This window comes from Chroicocephalus ridibundus, chromosome Z, assembly GCF_963924245.1.
Source record: "Chroicocephalus ridibundus chromosome Z, bChrRid1.1, whole genome shotgun sequence".
NCBI classification, from domain to species: Eukaryota; Metazoa; Chordata; class Aves; order Charadriiformes; family Laridae; genus Chroicocephalus; species Chroicocephalus ridibundus.
In genome coordinates, this window is record NC_086316.1 from 68,226,242 (window position 1) to 68,253,021 (window position 26,780).

General features: G+C 38.2%; 1 protein-coding gene across 3 annotated transcripts in view; it reads right to left on the reverse strand.

Moving 5' to 3' along the window:
* ITGA1 (integrin subunit alpha 1) overlaps nucleotides 1-26,780 on the reverse strand; it is a 78,201-nt gene that overhangs the window by 21,712 nt on the left and 29,709 nt on the right. For 2 of the 3 annotated variants that reach the window (XM_063321385.1, XM_063321386.1), the window contains exons 4-15: nucleotides 23,891-24,003; nucleotides 22,839-22,927; nucleotides 22,632-22,746; nucleotides 21,797-21,924; nucleotides 15,632-15,780; nucleotides 13,736-13,886; nucleotides 11,977-12,142; nucleotides 7,797-7,870; nucleotides 4,998-5,142; nucleotides 3,194-3,336; nucleotides 1,748-1,891; nucleotides 93-347 (exon numbers count right to left, since the gene is read on the reverse strand). In XM_063321385.1, the coding sequence (XP_063177455.1) occupies nucleotides 93-347; nucleotides 1,748-1,891; nucleotides 3,194-3,336; nucleotides 4,998-5,142; nucleotides 7,797-7,870; nucleotides 11,977-12,142; nucleotides 13,736-13,886; nucleotides 15,632-15,780; nucleotides 21,797-21,924; nucleotides 22,632-22,746; nucleotides 22,839-22,927; nucleotides 23,891-24,003 (1,672 nt within the window). The remainder of the gene's footprint in view (nucleotides 1-92; nucleotides 348-1,747; nucleotides 1,892-3,193; nucleotides 3,337-4,997; nucleotides 5,143-7,796; nucleotides 7,871-11,976; nucleotides 12,143-13,735; nucleotides 13,887-15,631; nucleotides 15,781-21,796; nucleotides 21,925-22,631; nucleotides 22,747-22,838; nucleotides 22,928-23,890; nucleotides 24,004-26,780) is intronic. The other variant, XM_063321387.1, reaches the window with a different exon arrangement.

Here is a 26,780-nt window from a genome sequence, read left to right on the forward strand (position 1 = left end):
AGTTTGATACGATGTTGGAAAGACACTGGAAAACAGGATTTAAGCTACATACTCTTACCGTGACTGTCGATCTGTAAAGTTATACATCATACCTGCGAATATTTTTTACTGATTGTGTTGCCATGGCCATGATAAATATAAACAGCTCCCCGATGATCATCCTCTAGGGGAGAACCTATCACAATGTCATTATATCCATCAAGGTTGAGATCCTTCACTGCAGCAATCGCAGTCCCGAAGCGTGCACCGCAAGGCTCATTCTTAAGAACTTTGCAGGTGTCCTGTTTTAACGGCGAACAGCATGTTTGCTTTATAGGTTCCAGACTCATCTGGTATTCAAACTTTGTCTGTGAAAGAGCAGATTTAAAGTTTGTGGATTTCCATCAACATTTTAGCAATGCAGGCTTTAAAGAGCTCTTGTCTAGAAGACAAAGTGATTAATTAAATGAAAAAATTACATCCTATTCTCAAAGATTGACTGCACTGTAGAAACTGTGATTCTGTAATTATAATTTAAATGTTCTTTCTGAGCAGCAGTTGAGAAAGACATTCTTGTTCCCTCTCTTTCTGCATCTAGATGCTTCTGCATGTTTCTTGAAGTTAGAGGCTCACAGGAAAGCATAGTATTACAATATTTGGATGTTATTGCTAGTAAACCACTTCATTCTTAAGATAGTGTAAAGAGTTTTTCTAAAAGCATTCTCTTAATCTGATAAGTAAGCCAAGTTTCTGATGAAACACAGATGGCAATTTGTTATTCCAGAACAAAAGACAGCATGTCTCTTACATAGACGGAATTATGTCCTCAGTAGACACATACTCCATGGCCTAATATATATATTCTTCTGGTCCAGTATGCATCCTAGACCAAACACACACACAGAGTATGGTATGTAACCAATCTTTCCAAGAGGTTGGTCCCATGAGTTCCATGTTAGACATCAGCAGCAGCAAGCAGTGGCTGCATCTCCTTTATTTGGAGGTGGATAAAAAGAAGCACAGGAAAAACAAATTTCAGACCCTCACATTACTGGAGGACATGGAATTCTTGTTTTCTTGTCATCCGTATTCACCAGCAATTTGTTGTTAGCAACATGCATGTAGAAACTGGAAGAGTTCTTTGTCAAAGAGATCCAGTCTCTTCAGGTCATTTTCTTGTAACAGTATTTTAGGACACCATCATTGCTAGGACATATTTTGGTAACTGTTATGATACAGTATGGTAGTGGACTAAAAGAAGAAAATAAGAAGAAAAAGTATGCATAGACATTGGAAGGAGACATTTGTCAAATTAAGAAGCTGAGGTGTAGCTGCTATGTTCCTCAATCTAGTTGCGACGTGTTTAAAAGCTGTTGGATGTATGGGGTTTACCTCTAGGTTGATAAGGTTGGTAAGGATACTGGAGTACACGTTTTTAGGATGGATGAATCCTACTGTTCCCTAAGCCATGAAAGCAAGCAGAAAATGTGATTAATCCTATAAATTTGCATCTATTCCATATTTCAGCTTACAGGATACAGTGCTTATCTATATAATACACTTGGTCAGAAAAAAAAAGGTGAGAAGACAATAATTTGAGAAGATATTTTCAAAAATAATCTGTATTATACTCTCAATTGTCAAAATAACGTTTCTCTGTTTTCAACATATCATCTTCCCCAGCTCAACTTATCATATTTCTTTGAAATAAGGATATGAAGACAGTAAGGAACATGTTCTGTTACTGGTCAATAAACATCATCCTTACCTTGTTCAGTCCATAAACATATACTTTCCCTTGCTCCTCTTTCTCAGTTCCCATATACGTAGGAGCTCCAACAAGAAGAAGGTCTGTAAATGAGTCCCTATTGATGTCGATTGTGGTAATAACACCCCCAAAGTATGACCCAATCTGCATGAAAATATAAGGTATAAATCAGAGACAAAGTCAGCAACATCATGCAACATTCCTATTCAGAGACCTGTTTTATGGCTACTTACACAATGTTGAATGTTAATCATGAGGCAGAAATTTTCTTCGCTACCTAGATCTTTTTGGTCTATTTGCCTTTGAAGCTTGCTTTCTGTTTTAGGGTTTGTTCTCAGATTTTTTTATTTAGGAATGGTCCATTCAACTTTCAACTGTCCTGAGTTTGAAAGGTACAAATGGTGCCTTCCACCTGCTAAGGGGAGTAGGACCTCTTAAGACAGCATTTGAATAGAAGTGTCTTGGGGAAGCTAATTTTCTCTTCAGTCCTGACAATAATACATAGAAGGAGCAAAATCAATGGTCTTAGGCTTGCCACTGGAAAAGGTAGGATGGTGGACAAAAGCTCTGAGACAATGCTGTGCAAGTAGTCTCCAAAATTCCTAAGTTGCCACTGAATGCAGAGGAGAAAGATCTACACAAAGAGCTAGATAGATTCATAGACTGGGTGCAAGGTCCAGGATTTATGTGGTTACGTTTACATCACAGCTACCCTAGACACCCTGCAGTTCCTTTGCACTCAACATGAGAAGCAGTCTCTTCTAACGCAAGATGCACGTCATCTCACGGAAGATGCTTCAAGTCAGCCAGATCCCTCAAACCTTAAAAATGCTTACTTTCCTTCATTGACTCTAAAAGGACTGATTGATTAGCTGAGTTGCTGACATCAGCTATAGGTGAAAACTAGGTAACCTGAATTCTCCTGAAAGAAGCTGGTACTGCAGCCTGGGGAGACCCTAATAGGCAGGACTTTCAATCCTCATGTGCATAGTATTATACTACCATCTTTAATTATGTGATTACATGTTGTTTTCTTCCTGCAGGAACAGCTCCCAGTGAGCTGCTTCTCAATATAACAAGCAGTTATTCAATATTTCATGCTATTGCAGCTGATGCTTTTGCACAGAACCCTGCTTGTCGCACCTGTTTCCTGCCAGTGACATACCCCTTCCACTCAGCAGAGAGAATTGCAAATATAGAGATGGCTACAACCACTTTGATGCTGGTGAAGACTTAACCCTCAAAGAGAAAATTTCCAAGGGTCTGACTACTGCAGAGTTCACTTTCCATGACTTACTATGCCAGAGCATCTACCTAACCTTTCCTTCTGAACTTGTAATAAACCCAATTTCATTTGCTCTTCTGATACAGAGTTCTCATTTGAAGTCATTATTTCTATTTCTCATGCCATATTCTCTTGTATGTTAATAATGAATGCATACTTACTTGTTCTCCATTTAGCCTCTGAAGTACTCGTACCTCTCTTCCTTCCATTTTATAAATGATAACTTGGCCAGTGTGATTGTATCGTGGCTGTCCTGCTATGTACAGCACGCCTCCAGGTGTCAATGCTGAACTCACAGTATATCCTAGGAAGCAGAAAAGAAGTCAAGATGCAGTACACTCAGGATGAACCAGAAATCTTTGATGTGATTCAGAGCCTTTTCGAGGCTTATTCTACAACTAGATGTTTAGCCCTGCTTATGCTAGATCTACCAAGTTGGTGGGGGGTCTGGAGACCAAGTCATATGAGGAGAGGCTGAGGGAGCTGGGCATGTTTAGCTTGGAGAAGAGGAGGCTGAGGGGAGACCTCATTGCCCTCTACAACTACCTGAAAGGAGGGTGTAGAGAGGTGGGTGCTGGCCTCTTCTCCCAAGTGAATAATGACAGGGCCAGAGGAAATGGTGTGAAGTTGTGGCAGGGGAGGTCTAGATTAGATATTAGGAAGAATTACTTTACTGAAAGAGTGGTCAGGCACTGGAACAGCCTGCCCAGGGAGGTGGTTGGGTCACCATCCCTAGAGGTATTTAAGAAATGTATAGATTTGGCGATTCAGGGCATGCTCTAGTGGTAGAGATTGTAGGGGTTTGTTTTTTTGTGTCTGTGTATGGTTATACTCGATGATCTCAAAGGTCCTTTCCAACCATGAAGATTCTATCATTCTATGATTCTATAATAGAATATAATTAGAGTTAATTAAAAGGGCTGTGTGTGTATTGGACTACAGTCTCAGAGTCATGAGCACCACTGTGTTATTAAACCTGTTCACAGGCTGGTGAGTCATGTTCACTTTGCCATTCTTACACGCTTTAAGAATGTGATGGTACTGATGAAATAATTCGCAAATAGCTGGCTGAAAAGCTACTTCCAAAGAACAGTCGTTACCGGCTTATTGTGAAACTGATCGAGTCTTCCAAATGTGATTCTGGGGGAATTTTGAACTTAGGTCTGTTTAATATTAACAACCATTTAACAACTTGCATGAAGGAAGACTTAAAAAATTTGCAGGTGGATCAAAACTGTGGCAACGTTGCAAGTATTAGGGAAGATGGGACTTATTTAAAATTACTTTACCAAATTTGAGATAAAAATAGCTAATAGCATTTTACAAAGAAGGCAAACAGTGTACTTAGGGGAAAAAAAAAAAGAAGTTATTCTAGGGAAAAAAAAAAAAAGTTATTCTAGTGTTGACTCTTCATCAGTGAAAATGTAGCTTAAATGAGATATCAGAACAAACCAAACCATGAGGCATACAAAGCAAGAGCTAGAGGAGAGAGATGCTTTTTTTGGTAGAAAAGGCTGAGAGGAAAACAGCCTGTCAATATGCAAAACATTATTATAAAAAAGATAGTCGTAGACTGTTGTTCTTCTTCATTAATTGAGAGAAATGAGATTAATTTTAAGCAAAGATTTAGACAATGTTGTATAAAGCTTCTTAACTATCAAAGCATAGAGAAACTTGATAAGAATATTAGAATCTGAAATCTTGCCTGAACAGATTAGACTTTTCTATTGGGGAAAGTCTAGATATACTTAGGTCTACAAGTGTTTGGATTTTTGATTGTAGAAGCAGTAATTGTTTTAAAAAAGAACAAGAAAATCACACAGTAGACATGTCCATACATTATAAATTTTCCCAAACTCCTAGAATATAAGATAATATTCCGTAAGAAACTCTTTGTGGATGATACTTGAGAGAGATCTTGTAGCATTTGTGGGAAAGTGTTATAAGATGGGCTATTTCTCTTACCTAGATAGGCTGCAAGGGGTTCATTTTTTTCTGAAAGCCTGTCACGAAAAGTGTCATTAGGTGGCATCGAAATACCACTGTCCTTCACCATGAGCACTGTGCCATTCCAGTCATATGCTCCAACTGCTCCAAGCATGATCCAATCCTTATGCAGAGAAAAACAAACAGCCTGTTCTCTGTGTGAACCATCTTTAGATGTTCATTGATCATGATGCTCACATTTGGATAACGATTCCTGTACACCTACATACTTAGCCCTGCTTTTCCTATTATAGTATGGCCTCTACAATCATAGTATGACTCCCACTTTTTGTTAAAAATGCACCCAGCTTTAAAAAAAAAAAAAAGGCCATTCAGGAAAAGAGGAAAAGCAGCAGAATGGAATACAGCTCCCACTACTTCATCCCACCGTTGCAGGCCAAACCGAAAGACAAAAGGGATTTAGCAAAGCTAATTAGAGAAGACAACACTTAAATGCATTTCCCAGACAAACTTTCAGAAACCTGAATCTTTCTCTGTTGTATCTGTGAATCTTGTATATTGTGGAAAAGCATTTGGTCAATGAGAAATGGTATGCTGACCTTTCTTACCCAAAAGCATGAACACAACCTTCTAGATAAGGCAGACACCAGAGACACCGAGCCTGTCAATGCACCAAGGACTGAAGACTCACTTCTGAAGTGAGGTTCTGATGAAGTGAGGTCAGTTGTTTGTGAACTTCAAAAATATGCTCTACCAAATGGCTAACCTTACAGTCCTTGTGCTCCCTATCAGGATAACATTTGTTTCTAAGGTATGATAGACCATCAGAAACATCATGGGTAATGTAATGCAGAGAGTAAAAATGAATGGAGAACACTTTTGCAATACAGTGTTTATGTTAAATCATATTGAAGGTTTTTTATTCTCTTTTTTACCAGTGATATGCTGAGTTGTAGGAAAAGCCATGTTGAAGGTTTTCCCATGTATGTCAGTTTGTCTTGGATTGCTCAGTGTTTGTTCAGTTCAGTTACTCTCCTATTGTGCTCTTTTCCACTGTCACTACTATTTCATATCTTCAAACTTTAACTCTTACCGGTTCTTTTGATCTCATGTTAAATTTTAATTCAGTTTGTGATGATCTGAGCAGATCATCACAATGGATACTTTTTGATTTTTCAAGAATAAATAAAATATGTAGGGAGCGTTTTTTCTGCTAATACAAATCCCATGGATTTTTGCATCCCAGTTGAACAAATATTTACCCCAATGAGAACTGTGGTATTCAATGTGTTAACAGAACTAAGAATACGTTGTGTTACTAATACTGCAGATAATCTCCATGACAGATATATCCTATTTCAATAACTTCTGTCTCAAATTCACCAATACAATGCAATATCAATTTATACGTTAATATTTAGACAGAACAGTTTTATAGTTCATAGAATCATAGAATGGTTTGGGTTGGAAGAGACTTTGAAAGATCACCTGGTCCAATGCCCTTGCTATGGGCAGGGACACCTTGCACTAGATTAGGTTGCTCAAAGCGTCATCCAACTTGGTCTTGAACACTTCCAGGGAGGGGGCATCCACCACTTCTCTGGGCAACTGTCCCAGTGTCTCACCACACTCATTGCAAAAGTCTTCCTTATATCCAATAGAAATGTACCCTCTTTCAGTTTAAAACAGTTGCCCCTTGTCTTGTCACTACAAGCCCTGGTAAAAAGTCTTTCTCTGTCTTTCTTAACATATTGTAGACCACTATCCTGATAGAAAGTGCTATGGGAGCATTAAATTTAGAGTTCATGTGAAGAAGGTAGTTATTCTCTTAAACTTTCATTGCTTATAATTATTCTTTACCTACATTCAACAAAAGCAAGTGTAAAGTCCTGCACATGGGTAAGGGCAATCCCAAGCACAAATACAGGCTGGGCAGAGAATGGCTTGAGAGCAGCCCTGAGGAGAAGGCCTTGGGAGTGATGGTTGATGAGAAGCTCAACATGAGCCAGCAACGTGCACTAGCAGCCCAGAAAGCCAACCGCATCCTGGGGTGCATCAAAAGAAGAGTGTCCAGCAGGTTGAGGGAGGTGATTCTGCCCCTCTGCTCTGCTCTGGTGACACCCCACCTGGAGTACTGCATCCAGCTCTGGAGTCCTCAGCACAAGAAGGACATGGACTTGTCGAGGTCAGCCCAGAGGAGGGACGCAAAGATGATCAGAGGGCTGGAGCACCTCTTCTATGGAAGACAGGCTGAGAGAGTTGAGGTTGTTCAGCCTGGAGAAGAGAAGGCTCCAGGGAGACCTTCTAGCAGCCTTCCAGTACCTGAAGGGGGCCTACAGGAGAGATGGGGAGGGACTCTTGATCAGGGAGTATAGCAATAAGATTAGGGGTAATGGTTTTAAAGTGAAAGAGGGTAGATTTAGATTAGATATTAGGAAGAAATTCTTTACTGTGAGGGTGGTGAGGCACTGGAACAGGTTGCCCAGGGAAGGTGGGGATGCCCCATCCCTGGAGGTGTTCCAGGCCAGGCTGGATGGGGCTTTGAGCAACCTGGTCTAGTGGGAGGTGTCCCTGCCCACGGCAGGGGGGTTGGAACTGGATGATCTTTGAGGTCCCGTCCAACTTAAACCATTCTATGATTCTATGATTCTTGATTCTACATTTTACAAAAAAATAACTGGATTATGGGAAACTTCAAAACTTCCAACAGCAAACAGGTCTGTACAAAGGATTCTGAAATAGTCATTCCAAATTCACACCTTCACCAACAAACATCTACTTTGTAAAAGAACTTCTCTTTTCAAACAGTTTGCTTACCTGAGAATAGTGAGCACTGAAACCAGCTTGAGACATTTCCATTTCAAATGAGGCTGCCTGCTGGTCTGTTGTTGCTATTAAACAGAAAAAAATAAGTTTCCAAAATAAATTAGTTTCAACTTGAAAGAAGTGTCTGAATAGTGTAATGAAAATGCTCATATGATAGTAAAGGATAGCATAATTAGCTAGAATATTCAGTGCATATAGCTTGCCATAGATTTTTATAATAAATACAGAAATTAAGATCTGTTATAAATGCCACCATTAAGTATGAGAGTTTCCATTTTAAGATCATGTCTCAGAACTTGTCCAAGAAATATTTCTGGGCTAAAACTGACCAGATTTGACCTCAGGCTGATGGTAAATATGTTTGGAATGTTTGATTAATATGGTTAAGCCATTTTCCGCTTGAACTAAGTGAACAATAAAACACCAGCCATGTAACCCTTGCCTTGTATTCAAGCAACTAAAAATTTGTAGGCAGCTGGTAGAACTTTAAATGAAAAACACTTGATGTTTGTATGAACCTTTGTAAAAACAACATAGGAAAATCTCAGCTATCCAAGATTCAAAAGCCTTCAGGGAAGGGCTTGTGCACTATAATCCTACACAGAAAGCTATATGAAAATCTTCCTGTTTCTCTTAAGTGACTTTGAATAAAAAAGGTATCAGGTGATTTAGTACTAGTTTCAGTATCTTGTCAAGTTGTCACATGCTAGTTATTAAACTCTGACGGACTGCTTTGCTCAGAGGTACACTTGAAATATCATCAGGAAATAGAAAGGTCTGCCTCTTCCTCTACTTAAAAGCAATACTCAAGGACCAACAATATTTTGCCACCTGAAGCACCACAAGTAAGGTAACTATATTCTGCATATTGATTCCACCTTGAGAGCAAAATACGGTAATGGGCAGTAGAGGGGAACTAAGAAATCTGTTCTGATATTTCTCTAGGAAGAGTTCACAATTTGCCACCAGCTGGGTGCTGAGGCAAATCTCCAACTGTGCGAATGAAACTGAGGCATAGCAAGCCATGGCTGCATGAATTTCAGGCATCTGGACTATTAAATAATACTGAACTTTTGACCACAGAGGTTGCTCCCTGAGACACGATGTCTTTGCTAATTGTTGGGATTTATAGGCAGTCATAGGAAGGAGACATGATCTCAAAATATTTGACACAAACACAGGCCATCATGTTTCACAAGATGTAGCTGCTTTGCTAAGTCTGAAAAAGTCCATTTTAAGCATAAAACTCTTAAGTTGCACATTTGCTGATAAACAATATTTTCATGCATTAAAGGATGCTCCTTAATGAGCTGAGAAAGACAGGACTCTCACAGTCTGAGGCAGAGGACAATGCTGGTACTGTTGGTGTGTGCAGCTCTGAATGCTGCTTAGATAATGGCCCCCAGTCTAACTTTCCATTAAGTTTCAAACTGCCAAGCATCCTACAAAGGATATTTTGTGAAAAAACATTTGTGCCTGCCTACGGGTTGGATAAAACATAAAATTGCTGTTAAAACCAGAAGTCCATGCCATGAGACACAGAGGCATATGAAAAAGATTATGTGTAAAAATCCACTGGCTGTCAAGTACGGGTTTTTGTTGGATTTGATTTTTCAACTCTCTCTCAATTTTTCTTTGCATTTTTTAAAGGCCAAAACCAAAAACAAAGCAAGAAATCCAAGAAAAAAAATAATCAAGTGTACTACTGTACTAGCAAGAGACTATTTGGATTGAGAATTTAAACAGATTCAGATATAGAATTTCAAGAATAAAGGTTCATGTGACCTCCATGTTATGCACAGAAGTTAATTCATCTACAGTGTATGGGGTCAACTAATCTTTTCCACATTGCACACATCCAATAAACTGGATTGTCACCAGAAAGCTGGATGGGGCAGTATTAATATGCTTTTCTCCCCCTGACACAAAAATGCATCCATGGACACAGTTGCAAATCTAGAATAGCTCCTGAAATGCTTTGGCAAGGGACAGGAAACCATGCCTGAAGAATTGACAGAAACTGATTTAGGCAGCATCTTTTAGCTCCAGCCTTACCAACACATTGAAGCAACTCAAACTTGTTATGTTCTGACAAAAACTTAAGATGCATTTTCAGTTTCTATTCTGATTTCCGTGTAGCCAGATTATGTGATTTCCAGGACTTTCACAGGTGGAGGAGACAACATTTCTTTTCTCATATTTGTTTCAACTATATATTTTTTGTAATACAGACAAGTCTATATAAAATAAAATTTTTACATAAGGCAAATATATCAAGGCACAAATACCCTACCAGTTTATAATAGGTTTATACTACCTAAAAAGTAATAATATCCAAGAAATACGTATTTGTTACTGCATCTTTTTCAGAAAATTAAAGACAAATTCAAGGAGTACTGCAGAACTTTTTGATACTTAAAGAGGTACAACATGCTTCAAGTACCAAAATACTGAAGGACATGATGACGAGGATTAGTCATTTTAAGAGCTGACTATCATATAAAGAGATAACATTTATACAATTTAATCAAACAGTTAGTTTCACCACCAGCACATTTTTTTTACATTTTATCAAGCTACAACACTTTTTTAATGTTCAAATATTTTGTAATTTTGTCTTATGATTAGAGGAATGAATTACCAGTCAATGGAAGGGTTAGAACTCCACCAGCAGGGAGTTCAAGCCAGCGCAATTTACTCCACCATTTGGAGGCTGGGCTTTCATGTGACAGACAGGAACTATCTAATGGCTACTGATAGCTAAAAGGGACAAAGTAGTGTGTGACAAAGTGAGACCATCTCTTTGAGTGGCATCTGGTTGTGCAAAAGGTTGAGCTATGGCATGAAACCTTGAATTTGAGTACACAGATGTCCAGAAACTCAGTCATGTTAGGTCTTACATTCTTCATCTTTTGTCATAATTGTCAATTGGTTAACTTTTTTCTATATCTGTTATATTTAATAGCTGTAACTAACAGATTTTATTCTATTAATGAGAGACAATGATTTTTCTCACTTTTCTAGAAGTACAAAACCCAAATTGAAGACTAAGTTTTCAATTTCTGTTTGAAAAACTATTTTTCCACTGAAACTGTATTCTTTCTAGTAAACAAGGACTTAAAAAAGGAACCCCTTATTCAATGAACTTGAAAGTACTCAGTGAGCTTAAGTAGGTTAAATTTTGGGCTTCAGAGAGATTAAACTATCCTCAAATTAATTTGTTTCAAAAGTAAGGAAACAAAATCTTCCAGAATGTAAAAAGATAAGAACAGAAACTGGACAAAATATTTAGTAATAATCAGCTGAAAATGGCAATGTTTGATCAAGCTAAATGATACACTAAAAAAATACCTAAATATGTCTGAGAAAGATAGCTCCAATTCAAAAAACTTTTAAATACTCTCTCATATTTGTACTATTTCCTGACATTCAAGTCAACATTATCCTCTGTTCCAGCTGTGCTACTTCCAGCTACTTGGAAAGTTGAGATGTTGAAAAAAATAAGTCCAAATAGATGGATGTTTTCTTTGTATAACACGAATCCCTTCAGAGTTGTCCAGTATAATTTATAACTAATAAACTCAGCCTTCTGTTACCAGTAGCATGCTTGAAACAAACAGAGATTTGAACATCATTGCCTAATTTGGATGGAGAATGTAAGCAGACATTATGAGAGAATGACTTTTCTGTGCTAAAATCTGAGCATCGTGAACATTTCCAAAAGAAAAATATATCTTGTCAACTCTATACACCAAGTCTACATTAACTTGTACAGCAAAGTAATATGCTGTAATCAATAACGAACCAAAAACAGAAACTAAAGGTATATGCAGATGAGCGCAGGATTATAGGGTAATTGGGATATGGTATGACAATGTTTTTTTTTACCTAAGGGAAGGCAACTTAACGTTTACCCCAGCTAATCCAGTAATGGTTACTTATCATTTTAGGCTATTGTCTCCATAGCTCTAACCCATCTGAATATATTTCACATCATTATCTATGTTTTTGATGTCTATTGTAAAATATTTTTATGATCAGTATGGAAAAAATGCCTGCGTAATATATTTTATGTAGCAGAATACATTGCAAAGGAAGATAAAAACAGGTGGCCTTCTATTTACTTCAGTTGTAATGCAGTCGTGAAGTGAAATTTTAAATAATGTCATACCTTCCAGGGCAAATATTCTCTCTCCAAGTGCTTCAACAATGGTTACAAGAGCTAATTCATCTGAGACATTGAAGAAATGCTTTTCAGTAGGCTTACTGGCAATTGATTTTATTTCCTCTACAAATTTCTCAGTACTTAAATTTCCTCTACTGTAGCTGCCAAGAATCTAAAGAGAATTAAAAAAAAAGGAAGTCAAGGTTACATTTTATAACCTGTTAAAAAATACCTTTGATGCAGATTTTCATAGAATATTGGGAAATAATATCTAACCTTAATTTTTTCTGTTAAAACCCCCCTCAAATTGATTTGAAATCATTCTTTTCCAATGAGAACAGAACTGTATGAGGGCTCGGTTGTTTTTCTGGAAATATCAACAATAGCAAACAAAGCCACTGTATGGTGTAATGTCTGCTATCCTCAACTGTCCTTTTTTTCCGTCTTCACAAAATTCTAATGAGTTATTTTATTTTTCTAGAATTTGTTGAAATAGGCCCTTATTTAGGAAAAAAACAACACAGCAACACCCAAACCAGAACACACAATTGCACTCGTTTATGCATAGGTACCACCAGTTCCCTCAGAATGAGGTATATGAGCAATCAATGACAAGTTAATTAGGCACAGGATACTTATTTTAATAAATCAATAAATGAATGTAACAATAACACTTGCTTTCAGTGTTAACAACTCCATCACAGTATAAGACTTTAGATTTGGTTTGCAGTTTTAACACCGCTGCTGTAAAAATTCACGATGCCTCAGAAAAAAATTACTCACTTCTCCACTTCTCAGAAAGACAATTATTTTTCATAGAAAAAAGTGCTCTATACACTTAAGTTTCTTTGAGAGGGAAAACTCTCAAAAACCAAACCCCCATGTTCTAGCATTCCTCGACACTGGAGCAATTAAAGTTTAGTTCTAGATAGGGATTTTATTGCTAAAAATCACTGCATCTCCAAGGATGACTTTTTCTTTAATGATCCCTAACTTTATGAGGGAAAACACTGAAAATTTGTGTGCTTCTGGATTCAACTTTGGTTTTATGTCTTTCTTTAAATTAAAGGTTACATCTTTCTTGAAGTTGTATAGTTCAATACCACCTCATTGTACCAAAACAAAGAAATCTAGGAACAGAGAAGCAAAAATCCAACGTACATTCAAAATTAATGAGAGAAAACAGGTGATCTGAGTATAGAATACACAAAGGCAGTGGAGAGTTCACACCAAATCTAACATTAATATTTCCATATTTCTTGATATGTGTTAACCTCCATCATGTTCATCCCCTCATTCAGCTACTGAGTTTGCTCAACATGAAAATGATGACTTTAGAATGCTAGCACAGAGAACAGCCATAATAAACTTGGGTTTTTTGTGATGGTTTACATTTGCCTTTTTTTTTTTTTTAAAGTAGGTAATGTGTCTATAAAAATTGCTCAGAATATTTGAATTAATCCACTGTGTTCAATATTCCTCTTAAGAAAAAGGATTTGATTTTATACTGCCCTCAAACTCCTTCTCCTTTTTCTGCACATACGCACCTGTCATCACCAGGAAGACAGATAGATTGCTTTTTCTTATGTGCTATAAAATCAGAAAGCAAATTTTTAAGGTTTTTTCAGCTTTTTTCTTTTTTTCCTCTCTGAAATTATTATATTCCCATAAAAATTCAGTGAAAGGGGCTTTTTAAACAGAAATTACATTTGGAAGATGAAACATGCTTTTAAGATTCTGAATTTTCCCATTAAATATCACTTACAGCAATGGCAAATCTCTGGATGTTTTCATCTTCACAATTATCAATCACTTCTTTTAATCTGTAGTTGTCATGTGATTCCCCATCAGTCACAATAACCATTACTTTTTGTACTCCTCGTCGTGCGCCATGAGCCTCAGTAAAAGCCTCTTTCCTAAAGGGAGCATAAAGTGTTTGGAGAAAGGCAATGTCAGCAGATAGCACATGCATTATATTTGCATAGTCAACCATAAACTGAAAGACTTCTTATTAACTAAGAAGCAAGAAAAGGAGATTAATATTAACCATGAAGAAATACAAACAACAACAATTTGAACTTACATGACACTTCACAGACAAAGAGTTTCACAAGCATTCATTCGTTATACATTCATTTGAGAGCAACAGCAGAAAATACAGTGCTGCAGAGTGAAGAATTCTTCCCCTCTCTAACTAAACTTCTGGCAACCTAAAAGAGCCCTTGGCAGCTTAAAAAAACCCAACCAACACCCCCCCATCCCAAAACTCACATACAAAACCCCAACCGATTTTCACCCTACAGCAGCACTTCAAGTGGTCAAAGTAATTACTCAGCTACCAGCACACCTCTGCATGTCTACAGTAAATGTGGGTGTCGGGGACGTGGCAAACATAGGTTGCAGGTGAGCAGAGGCAGGTGGGGGTGAGTGGTTTAATTCTACAGACGCAGATGGGCAAACGGGCACTGAGGTTTTGGGCAGCTGCTCACCCAGACTCTGGAGGGGACCAGAAAAAGTGAAGCTGGATTAGGGCTGTGGAGCAGAAGGAAGGAAGCAGGGCTTCCTCTTTCAGAAGAATACCGCAGAACGCTAAGACTGGCCACACGAGTGAAAGCTGACCGCCTACTGCTGACGATGGCCAAAAGTGGGTGGATCGGAAGATGAAGGAACAGAGGAAGTTTTTGCTGATAGTTTCTGTATATACAAGCCTGCAACAGTTTGTGGTGCACAGGACTTTCTGAACCACATGTGGTTTCTGAGTATTTGGCAATTTCCAACTGGCTCTGCTTTCATGAACTTATTCAGAGTCCCTCAAGCTTCTACTTGTATCTAAGGAAAACATTACCAGTGAATATGTAAGAATTTCATTGGATTTAAGATATTACATCAACAAAACCTTAGTCAGATAATCAAATAATTCATCAAAAGATACTGCATATTTCACTAAATGGTTCTTCGGAAAAGTTGAATGCAATCTTTTACAGAAAAAAGTCATGCTGTTATGCTGGAAAAAAAAAATAGAGAAGAAAAAAGATACCAAGACAACACTGTACAGTTTGAAAGTGTCTGAGAGATTTTGCCTTTAGTGTCTGCTCTACAAAAGTCAGATTTCATTTTTCTCATAAAAGAAGCATTTCTAAATAATGTTATTGCTACAACAGGTCTTTAATCTCCCAATGATACAGAAGCTTCAAAGACTTCGGATATAAAATTTCTAGACTTTCTGACAAGTGTGTGCTCAAACCCCGTAATAATCTTAACTTTAGAATAAAGAGAAATTAACATTAAATAGTTCTATTTTTTCCTGTTTCCTCTGAAAAACTTAATATCCTTCATCCCTCTACACACACAGCTCCTACCTGCTCTGTGTGGACATCAAAGATTGTCAGCCCTCTGCTTAGGACTACAACCTTGCTCCATGTCTCTTCTCTTTCCCTATTTCCTCCATTTGAGAGACAGCTGCCTTTTCAGGGTGATACATACAAATGCTCCAGATGCTGGACAGTCTATTTATTCACCCTCCTCCTAAATTTTGTTTGCTTAAGCTAAAATGAAGTCAGATGTCAGACATATCATATTTTTAATTTATACAATCAGAACCGTCACCATATCTGTTTATGTTTGTTCCTACCATATGCAGGACGATATTTTGTGAACGTACCTTGCTGTGTCTATTCCCAGGGCTGTCATAGTTTGCGTGCCACCCCGCTGGCTTATTCTTGTGGCTGCAGCCATCACATCTTCTGTTGTCGAGTATGTATTCAGGAAAAATTCATGGACTACAGTTTGTCCGTACTGGACAATTCCAACCTGAAAGACAGAGTTCATGGTAAAAATCAGCTACCCTTAAAGAAAGCAGCTGTGTCTCCTGCAGTGGGGTAAATGCTCATCTGTACCTATAGCCAAGAAAATAAATGAACTCTGTGTGTTTCCCTCAGTATGAAACACCTGTAAGTATTAGAACCAGACTGGCTAGAAGACACTCAATCCCCTGAAACATTTTGAAGTTTCTAAATAGTTTTTACTGAAAATAGGAACAAAGCCAAAAGCAGGCTCAGCTCCTTGCTCTTCTTGACTTGCGGTAACCTGTGCCACACCTCTGCTCTCCAAGGCAGATCGATGCCCTAACTGCCAGTCACAACTTCTCAAAATAGCTTTCCTTACAGCATGTGAGTCTACGGTTCACTCACAGGTATCTTCATTCCATCCAGATATAATATTCATACATCTGATAGTTTATTTACCCTAAACTTAGTCTCTAAACAGCACTGCATTGACAAGTGTAGGCCCTCAGGGTGAGTGGAAGAATGAAGCACCCCTTTCTTGATGAAGACAGCAGGGCAGTCCAGGACACGACTGTTCTCCCAGCACGACGTAAGCCAAAGTAAGACACCTGGCCAGTGCCAGAGGGGACAATGTGAATAAAGTTGTGGCTTCTGGGATGGGGGAGGATGATGGAAAGATCCTAGATGACCTCAGCAGGACAAGTCTTTGTGTGAATGTTCAACGCGTAGGATTGGAACCCAAACACAAATGCCTGAGGGAACCTGCTGCAAAAACAAGTGTGAAATAAAAAGATGAGCAATATTCTTAAATATTAATTAATTTATCTCATTCGTCTCTGTCATTTTTAATGTTTTGGCAGGTTCCTGACAGCTTTTACTGGGAAGACTCCACACAATGTTCCATTAGCATATTTCAATTTTATGTTACACATGACAATTTATAGGTGTTATTTAGGATAATGCAGTATTACGTGGCATGTTTATGTCTCACTCATCTATTATTAAAAGCACTCTAGCATTTAGGTACTGAAGATCAATAAGTCCTCTGGGATGTTTATGCCGTCATATTATTTTAGAAGAGGCTTAGTATGTACCTGGCAATTGCTTTATAAGTGGTTTTTGACATACTTTCATAGCCTCTCTGATTCTGCACAATGTTTTTTTGCTTGTAGTAGGAGGGTTAGAGTTGGATAAATATTTGATACTAAACGTCAATATCACAAGCATTACAAAAAGCTAGTTACATACAATTATGGGACTACAATTATAATGGTATGTGGTAGCAAAATCTATCCCACTTAATTATTGTATCCTTTTGAAAATACAATCAAAACCAGAAGAACTGATGTAAGTTCAAAGTTACAACAAGTTTCTCCCTTTTAAGACATTGTAATTCTCTCTCGCAGGCATGCCATCACCCACCTGCAGCCGAGAGCATCCAGAGGCTGCACGTTCTCCTAGGCAGCAGCCTATAAATCCTGCAGAGTGTTTACACAACAGGCTGGGGCACATGCTGTTTTACCTACCACTCACAGCAGTCATGGGACACTCGCTAAACCCCAAGCTGAAGATGAAATTTTTAACCCGCTCCCTCCAAGGCAACTATTTTGTGGCACGCATGTAAAAAATGACACACAGCATAATCTGAACAGAATGCTGCTACTCATTTAAAAAGACTGCCATTAACTGGTGATAGACATGAGGTTTCCATAATGTTCGGTCTTTTGGAGGAAGATGTGTGCCTCCAGCATTCCAGGACCATGCGCAAGTGTAGCCAGAGACGAACTGCGTGCCAGGGAGCCTGCTGCTGTGGACTCATGGGCTCCTTATCGGCAGCTTAGAGGATTTCATCGGTACCAAGGATTAAATCAACCATTGACTGCTGCCAGGGTGAAAAGTATCTGCTAGTCTTTCATGATTCTAGAGACTCATGTTGGTGGTGTCATTTTCCTAAAAAAGATTACAGGCTAACATTGAGTTGTATCTTTTCCTATGTGAAGGGAAATGTCGTCCATGATCACAGCAAGTAAACATTTTGAGCATTTCCTTCTCAGGAAGTGAATGGGAAGAACATCTGAGTCTGGAAAACTGCACTGTGTTGCATACCTTGTAAATCAGGAAGGAAGGGGGGCATGTGGTTATCTTACGGGACACAATTGTTCTGTGGGACCCTTCCTTAGCACTAGCTTGAAAACACTGATCATCATGTTCTACATATTTCGTGGCATCAAAGATGAGCCATTCCTCAAAAAAAGGTAACAAAAATCTTCCCAGAACCAACAAAATACAGGATCACAGAATCAATTCCACCTTGTAAAATTAGAATTATATTCTGTTAGATAGCAACAAAGGTTTGAGCTTTTGAGCCTTTTAATCTAATGGAAAGCTATAAATGACACATCTATGTGATGCAAATGCGCCTTTATAGGACAATAAACCTGTTCACACTGCGTAACTTCAGCAAGCCTCTAAAGATGAGACTTACAGGCGTTGTATGTTTTGATTTGCTTGTTTAATTAAAATCTGGAAAATACAACAGTACTACATACTTCTGCTTTACTCCAGAAAACCTAATATTTTTCCCAGCATTACTGACCATAATCTATTGAACATCTTTGTAATTCCTAAGTTTATGTTCCCTTCCCTAGCATTCCAGGGCTTTTATATTACACAAGGGAATAGTTCTTTAATTGTCCCCAGTTCCTGTGAAAAAGCGTTGTACAAGAGAACAGGCAAGTAAAGGACTGTTCTGCTTTGGGACAAAACATTTCTGATGGCCATTATTTACTGTTGTTCTATAAGTGAATACAGCCCCTTATTTGGAAAGTACATTCTGACTTCCCAATAAATTATTAAGATAATCTATTTGGTAAAAACGAACAACAACAACAAAAAAAAAGGAAGGAAAATCATTTAGTACATGAAGATGATATGCTAGGATTTTCACCATTGGGATGTGGCGGAAAATCAGAAATATTTTTGGATGTACTTGAATAATATTTAACATTAAAAAAAGCAGAGATGCCTTGGGAAGAACTAATGGATAATATATTTTGTCATATGTAGAGCTTGCTAAAAATAGCTGAATCAAAGCAAAGCTGAATTAATTCTCCTACATTTTGTTTGCTCTTCAGGACTCCCTATTGCAAAAGTCTTTCTTCATCCTGAATCTTTTAAATACCTCTTTAATACACTTCCATTCTTCTGGAGATAAAACTGATCATAAGGTATGAATGCCATGGCATGACTTATTAGTCCACTGATACAATCCCTTTGAAGAAATAATAAAGTACAGGCCAAAGACCTATAACTGCCTATGTCATATATTAATGGAGAAATAAAACGCGTATGAAAATTTTTGAAGGCCATTCCCACATAGCTTTAAAGCTGGAATTGAACATATCAAAGTATTCTGCCTTCTCTTTTGCTATTCTTCAAGGTAACACATTGCTCATATGTAAAGGATTAAAAAAATCGCCCTCGCATTAAAAAGACAATTATCTCTACAAAAGTTTAACGAAGAGAAAAAAACCTTGCTTTGGAGTTACATTAAAATGTTGAATAAGGCTGGGAGAAATATTTTGTTCCTACTTGTACCATTTTTTCTCATTTAATTCCTTCTTCCTTTTTCACTCTTCTATCATCACTTTCCCTTTACTTCTGTCCCTAAGCTCAGGAGATGCAGCTTAACCATCAGTATGGTGGTGTGGATTTTCTGGAGAACAGAAAGAGGAAGGGAAGGAAATACTTCTGAAAAATTACACCATAAACTTTGGCTTTTTGCATCTAAATATTCTGGCTTTCACTTTCAAATGTGCCAAACTTAGGAGGAATTTCTATTCTGACTTGCCATAAATCTAACGACCATTGTTCATGGAGTGGCTAAGTGGAAAAAAAAATATCTCGCAAACCTCTAATCAAAACAAGGTTTTGAACAAGTCACACCCAAGCTGCTAAGGAGTTATTCTGTAATCACCTCATTCCTTTACCGTGCAAGAGGAAAACAAACTGAAGTAGTGAAAGTCTACTGATTTCTACATACCCAACAATCCCCAAAAGATGAACATGGAAAAATCAATTTAAATAGACAGGAAATAAACAATTGTTCCTTTGTCTCTATTCTGTGCTCCCAGAGGAGAGCGGAGAAATAAGCCTGCTCTGTCATTTCTCCACTTCCCCATTCAACACACATTTAAACACAGCTTCTGAGAAAGGAGACAGTGTGGGTGGAGGAGACGGTATAAACCCGTTACAACCTTTGGCTGTGCCAGGGTTTCCAAGCAGGGTGCTTGGAGGAGAGGAGAGGGATGGGATACACTCTGGGGATGGGGGGAAGGTAAGAGGAACCGAGAACATTCTAACTAGCTTTTGCCTTCCATTTCCAGTTTTTCAGCCTCTGTCTCCCTTATCCCATTCTTATCTCCCTCTCAAATATTTCTGCTCTTTAGCAACCAGATGCCAAATATGACGTTCTGAAGTGAATAAGTGTACGTGTGAGAAGAGCGGTGGCTGTGCCAAATCATGGGTAGAACGGATTTTGTAGGTGGAGATGGCGGGCTGCTGGAGTGCAGGCCAGCAAGAGACCTTTTGTGTGCGAGCTGAGCCACACAGACGAGGCAGGATTCCAAAAACAAACATAACAGAGGTGTGGCAATGTAAAAATTTAGGAATTTCAGGGTGAGCAAGAGGGGTGAGGGTGCAGTAGAGCTGATTGCCCTGTGTACTATTCCCATGAAACTCTGTGAGCAGAAGGTAGTGATGATTTCCCTGCAGCCGTTGCCCGTACTGGGAAGTTCAGGTTTAACTGTTTTCCCAAGAGGGCACATGTTTGAGTAATGAGCAGCTTAAGGGACCAGAAAGAATCCATTTATTTATTTATTTATTTTACTTTCTGTTAAATTTGACAAAGTGTTTTTCCTTCTTCCTCACAATATCTGGAAAAACCACGTATTTAAAATAACAGGACACGATTGTAAAGTTGACAGTTTATAAGTAATAATCGTATCAGTCAATGTTCAGTACAGCCAACAGGGGAGTTGGGTGGTAATTCACAATCCCCAATTAATTTGTAAAGTGATGAGGACGCTCTCTGAAGACAGAGGTATCCTTTACACCTTCTCAGAGTCTCCTTTGTTAAGGCAGGAGCTTCAGGTTAGGAGCTAACCTGAAGCAGCAAAAAAGCTAAGTATTGGCCTGCAGCATATCAAATATCATACAGGATCCCAGAAAATCCTTGATTTTGGGAGGGGCAAAAGGGAGAAGAGAAAGGAAGACTTGGTTTCTTCTGTTGCTTTTAATAAAGCTCGTTGCTTTAAAATGTATCCCAGCGTCAAAATGTATCCCAGCATCCATGTTTCCCCTTCCCCGAGTTCTGCTGGAATTGCTATTTACATACTCTGTTCAGAGGACTGTGAAACATATGTCAGATCCTCCGCTGGGGTAGTTGGTTGTAGCTCCATTAATTCTGGTGGAACTGCACTGATTTATAGCAGCTGGGAATTTGGCCCTCTCCACTTATTATATAAATGTAGCTTCTGCCATTAATAGCATGCAGCTTAACAGACACTCGTTAATTATGATTTCAAATGTTTAAAAGCTGAATGCTCAGTGCTCCACAGTACAAAATATTGAACGCTGTTCCAAAAAGCTTATAACCAAAGGCTGTTTGAACCATGCATGTGCGCCTCGGAGAAGGAGAAATGACCTTTGAGCTACGAAGTACAAAAGAAGACAAGAAGTGGTTGTGGAGAGGAAGGAAGTGGGAAAGGACAATGTTCAAATGGCCTCACTTAGCGCACTTAACTTTTGTCTCTAGGTTAGAAAGCTGGTTTCTTCAGACTGCCTGAGTGGTGGGGGCGGGAGAGCCGCCCTGACATCGCTGCTTGGCTGACTTAATTGTGGTTTCAGCTATTTTATTTTAGCATCTCTTTGCCGTAAGTTCTTGCAATTGAAGAGCTGCATACATGATGCTGTGATCCCATTTCCTGTAAGCCCTTTTTTCCCTCGCAAATTAAACAACCATAAAATATCTACAGCATTACCTGTGTTTGCTGAGGACCTATATCCATGTTTTTCAAAAGGCTGTTTAGAAAGGCTGTGACACTCTCCCATGGATAAATGCTGTTGGACCCATCGAGGACTATGACAATGTCCAGCTGGCTTTTACACTCTGCAACACAAATTAACACAGAAGAATTGATACTAACAAGGATCAAATATATCTCACAACTGCAGTTACTTTTGTGATTAGTAACAAATGCATATCCTTCTGCAGTGGGGCTGAACAGACATGTTTGACGCCAAATGTCATTCATCAGCTTTTGCATCGTATTTTACATCATTTGTGTTCCCTTTATCAGCAAGGCACTTTCTTGCAAGCAGAAATTTAAGAACAGAATTAGGAGATCACATAACTGGAGTATTTAGCAGTGACCCCTAGCTTCTTCAATGCCAATCTGTCCCTCTTTGATTTTTCCAAAGGACAAGGTCTTTAAGATTTTTATCTATATTTCTAAATTGGGTTTGTATTAGGTCTTAACACGCCGTCATTATTTTAAAAGAGTCTTTTGGCCATAAGTAAAAAACATAAGCAACTATTTTTAGCAATTGTGTTTGGATGTTACATAGCACTCTAATGATTGTTTATACCAAGACAAATTCCAAAAGTAGCAAGAATTTAGGTTATATACGGACAATGAAAACATTTACTTAACTTGGTAATGCTGGTAGCTAAGTCAAGCAGTTTATACTTTTTGGTATGCCTATGTGTATACATTCATCTTGTTTGGTACTTTGTATTTTCGGACACAGAAAGAGAACTCCTGTGAGAGACAGGTATTTTCGGACACAGAAAGAGAACTCCTGTGGCATGCATACCTTGCACAGATGGAGCAATTGCCTCAATGGTTTCAAAAGTGGAGCTGACATTAGAGCAAACTCCAGTTGTGTAATGCAGACGCCCACATTTATAAGCATAAAGTGGTCCACATGCCTTTAAAAGATGAAAAAAGTTGAAATGCTTTTGTTAGGGCACCTGAATAAAAAACAGACTTATTTTAAAATTGGCAAAAAGTCCTTTCTTACCAGAAAGCCTCCTTTTGGGTTAGTCACTAAGGTTGTTCCAAGAGTCATGTTTTCTTTTACTTCCACGACGTTAGGAACTGAAGTAGCAGCTATAAATAGATTAAAATGTTAAGTATTTGGGAACATGAAAACAAAATGTTAAAGTATATATCCCCTAGCATTGAGCTTCCAGCTTCTAAAATAAAACCCAGACTGACACTGGTTTTATCAAATATTTTAGCACCCTTCCTCCTCCTTCTTCAATTGCAACAATCAAGAAAAATTTCTGAGACTGGCTTTTATCCCAGAAAATTTGTCTGGGTTGCTGTCTCAAATAGTTTCTTGAACCGCAAAAAAGAAAAAAAAGTAAAAATAACAGCACGTCGTGAAAGCAAGGGATTACTGTTCACACAGTTTTCTTAATTAGAAAACAAACATTTTTTACCCTGGCCTGCTATAAATGACTTAACAGCCTTTAGATTTGTTACTGTTGTGTTACTTTACTGACATTCAAGAGAAAAGAGAAGATAAAAAATACCACAACAGGTGTACTTAGTGAAATTCATATGACAGGAAGTCTCTTCCTGTCCATATTGCGCATCACTTGACATGAGCAACTTGACAGGTATCATATTAAGATGTGTCAGCCTGGTTCTGGCTAATTACGTTCTAATCAAAAGCTTACTGATGGCATTATGAAGGCTCTTGTTGACTTCAGAGAGCTTAAATATATAAATCTATATATTATATATAAATCTATGCTCCATGGCTTTTCTGGCTCCATGGCCAGGACTGCCAACCACAGTCAATCAATGCCACTCAAAATAAATTTGAGATAATACAGCCAAATGCCCATTCTAAAATTATGAGCATGTTTCCCACAGGACAATGACAAGCTTTAAAATACAATTATTTTTGATGTCACAAACACAACTTCCTTCACTTTTAGATCTGAAGTCCTAAGTACATTTTCTCTGCGGAAACAATTCTAATGCATATTTATTAGTTAAAAACCTCCTAAGATCAGACCTCTACTATTTCTCCATGTGACACAGCTATATTTTGTTTCATACCTGGTAAGTTCAGTTTCATGCAGGGTGATTGGTTGTCCCTTCCTACAGGGCATTTGTATACATCTCCTGTTCTTTTCTCAGGCTGGCCAACTAAAGGTGAACCAATAAGTACCCTGCAAATTACATAAGTTACCTGAAATTTCTTGTTTCTTACAAGGCACAAAAGTCAGCAAACAAAACTTACAGAGAGAGTGCAGCTGCAGCAAACTCCATACAAAGAGTACAGGATGGAGAGCAAGAAAAGTACCTATTATGCTAGTTCAGATACAAGCAAAAGCAGCCATTCTGCCTCTTCTTTAATAATGACACAGGATGGAAATGTGCCTATATACCAAACTACACAACAGAATAACATTTTAAAAAATTCCAGTGGAAAATAAAAGCAATATTGCTGGGTGGATGACAAGTATTAAAAGTAATACAGAAGGAGATATTGGTTTTATCTAATACGTCCTTGATCTTTAATATATTTTAGAAGAAAATGTATTTTCAATGCTGAAAGACCAAATGCCAAAGGCGAGGCTCACAAGGACCCAGAAGAATAATTCAGTCTTGAGTAATGTGAGCCAGCAGTGTAAAATACATATTTTTTCCAGGCATTAATGAAAAATAATGTTATTAAAAGGGTTACTAAAAGAAATTTTGAATTTTTAAAATGTTAAGGATATTTATCCTTTGCATTTTTATTCAAAATTTGGTGTGATCAAAAATTGCTATTCTCATATAGCACTTTCTAAGCACCACAAATTAACATCCACTCCTAAATCCAGTTTTAAGCAGGAAATGCTGTTTGGACATGGACACTGTTTTTGTTTTCAGATCTTCATTAGGTACACTACATAGCCTAGCATTACACAGCAGATAACAAGCAGCTCCATTAAATGTGCAAGGAAGAACTTGGATTAAATTAGAATTCACAGCACACACTGGAAACAGAAATCCTGACATTAAAAGTTCAGTAAGATTTGCTCCTGGACACTTAGATGATTGTGAAGAGTTATTGAGAGAACCATTTCAATCTTTAATCATAAATTAATGAGTTCAGGCAGAAGATATTTGAATAGAATGACATAATAGGTAAAATGTAGCCTACGGATTTAAAAATGACAGAAAGGAGAATTTAAACTCAGTACTCACTCCAGCTTCTAAAAAAACCATACTGGAACAGCTCATAACATTCCATTAAGATTTTTTCATTAATAATAAATAAATTAATTGTAAAGCAAAATAAAATGCTCCAAGTATATACGGGATCTGACTGCTCTTTCAATCTATATGCGGTAATGTATGTATTTTTTGCACCAAAACTTACACAGAAACAGGCACCACAGCCTATCGTCCTTGACTCCCATTTAACTGCAGAGAAGTTGAGTGTGCTTGATATCCCATGGGAGCTAATCAATGCTCCACAGGATAATGTCCCCATGCTGCTCTTTTCTCAGAAAGAGCGAGACCCATGAACAGAGAGAGGCGGTCTGGAAGGCTCTTCTGTCTTTTTTGCGTGGGGTTATTTTTAGTGGACCCGTTTTATTGAGAAACAGCCGTGGTCAGGTTTACAGAACATCTGTTGCTGAAAAGCTCTATCTGTGGTATCTAGGTAGTGTTATAGATGTTGATAAAGCACCACAAGGCTGCTTTGTATATTTATTTTTAACTGTCAACCTAAAAATTTCTTGCTCAGGGTGTTGCTATGCCGACAGCAACTTGAAAGCTTGACAACTGTCAAGCAGCTCTGGAGTTTAATATCAGAGATGTTCAGACCTACCACACTAGTTTAGATTCCTGCCTTCCTTCAGCTACTGCAAGAGTTGCCATTTCCAGCTCGTCTTATTTTTTGCTCTTGAAAAGTTTCAGGACAGTTTACAATGACACAGCTTACTGTGCAAAACCCCAGCTCCTAGCATGGATACCATTTCCTGAAGGTCTAAATTAGCTCAAAGAAGGTCATTAACAGTCTCCCATGACCCTCATGCAGATGTGTATTTTAAACATCCTACAACCTGGGCAATCAAGATCTAGCATTTTCAGAAGCAGGCTCTGCAATTTTGCAAACATCCTCCACGGCTAACAGTGAACACTGTTGCCATGCTGGACAGACTCTGGACTCAGACAGCCCCGGCGCTTGCGGGGACGATTGCTCGGGCAGCGCAGAACAGTCTGACCTGGCTGTCACACAGCTATGTGCCTATCGTCCCAGGCTGCCCACAGGAGTCCCTGGTTTTTCCCAGGAACGTCAAATTACTGGCAAAGCTCTGTGACAAGCAGAGCAACCTGTAAAGAATGATGGAGATCTCAGGATTCACGAACTTTTACCATTCCATTGTTATTTCAGTCCTCCAGCCCAGTGGTTGGCCTGTGAAGTTTGTTCTTATGAGGGAAAAGCTTACACAGGTGTTTATCAAAAGACTGAGAAGCAATGATATCAGTAAGCACCTCAAAACGCAACATCTAATTCAGAAGAAAAATGAGAAGGAAAAAACAGATTAAGAAGAAAGCTCCGAGTCCCAAATGTGAACGTGTTACCACCTGCAAGACAGAATTATTAGCCCTCCAAAAGGGAAGGTGGAGTACTGTATTAATTGATATCTCGAAAGGGAAATCTTTCCACCAGTTAAAAAACTCAGACAGAAAACTTTAAAAAAAAACCCCAAACATAATCAGATTAGTTAGGTGAAACAGGAGCAATATCACTGCCAGTACACTAACACAAGGGAAAGGTAAGTAATGATTTTATTCTGTAAATAGAAAAAAGAGGGCTCAGGCATAACACAAAACTTTCTCAGCTCCATCAACAAGAGAATTTACCCACTTTCTGAACTCATGTATGTCTTTGATGAAATAAATATATGATTATGATTATATACATTTGGATCTTGCAGTCCCCCAATCT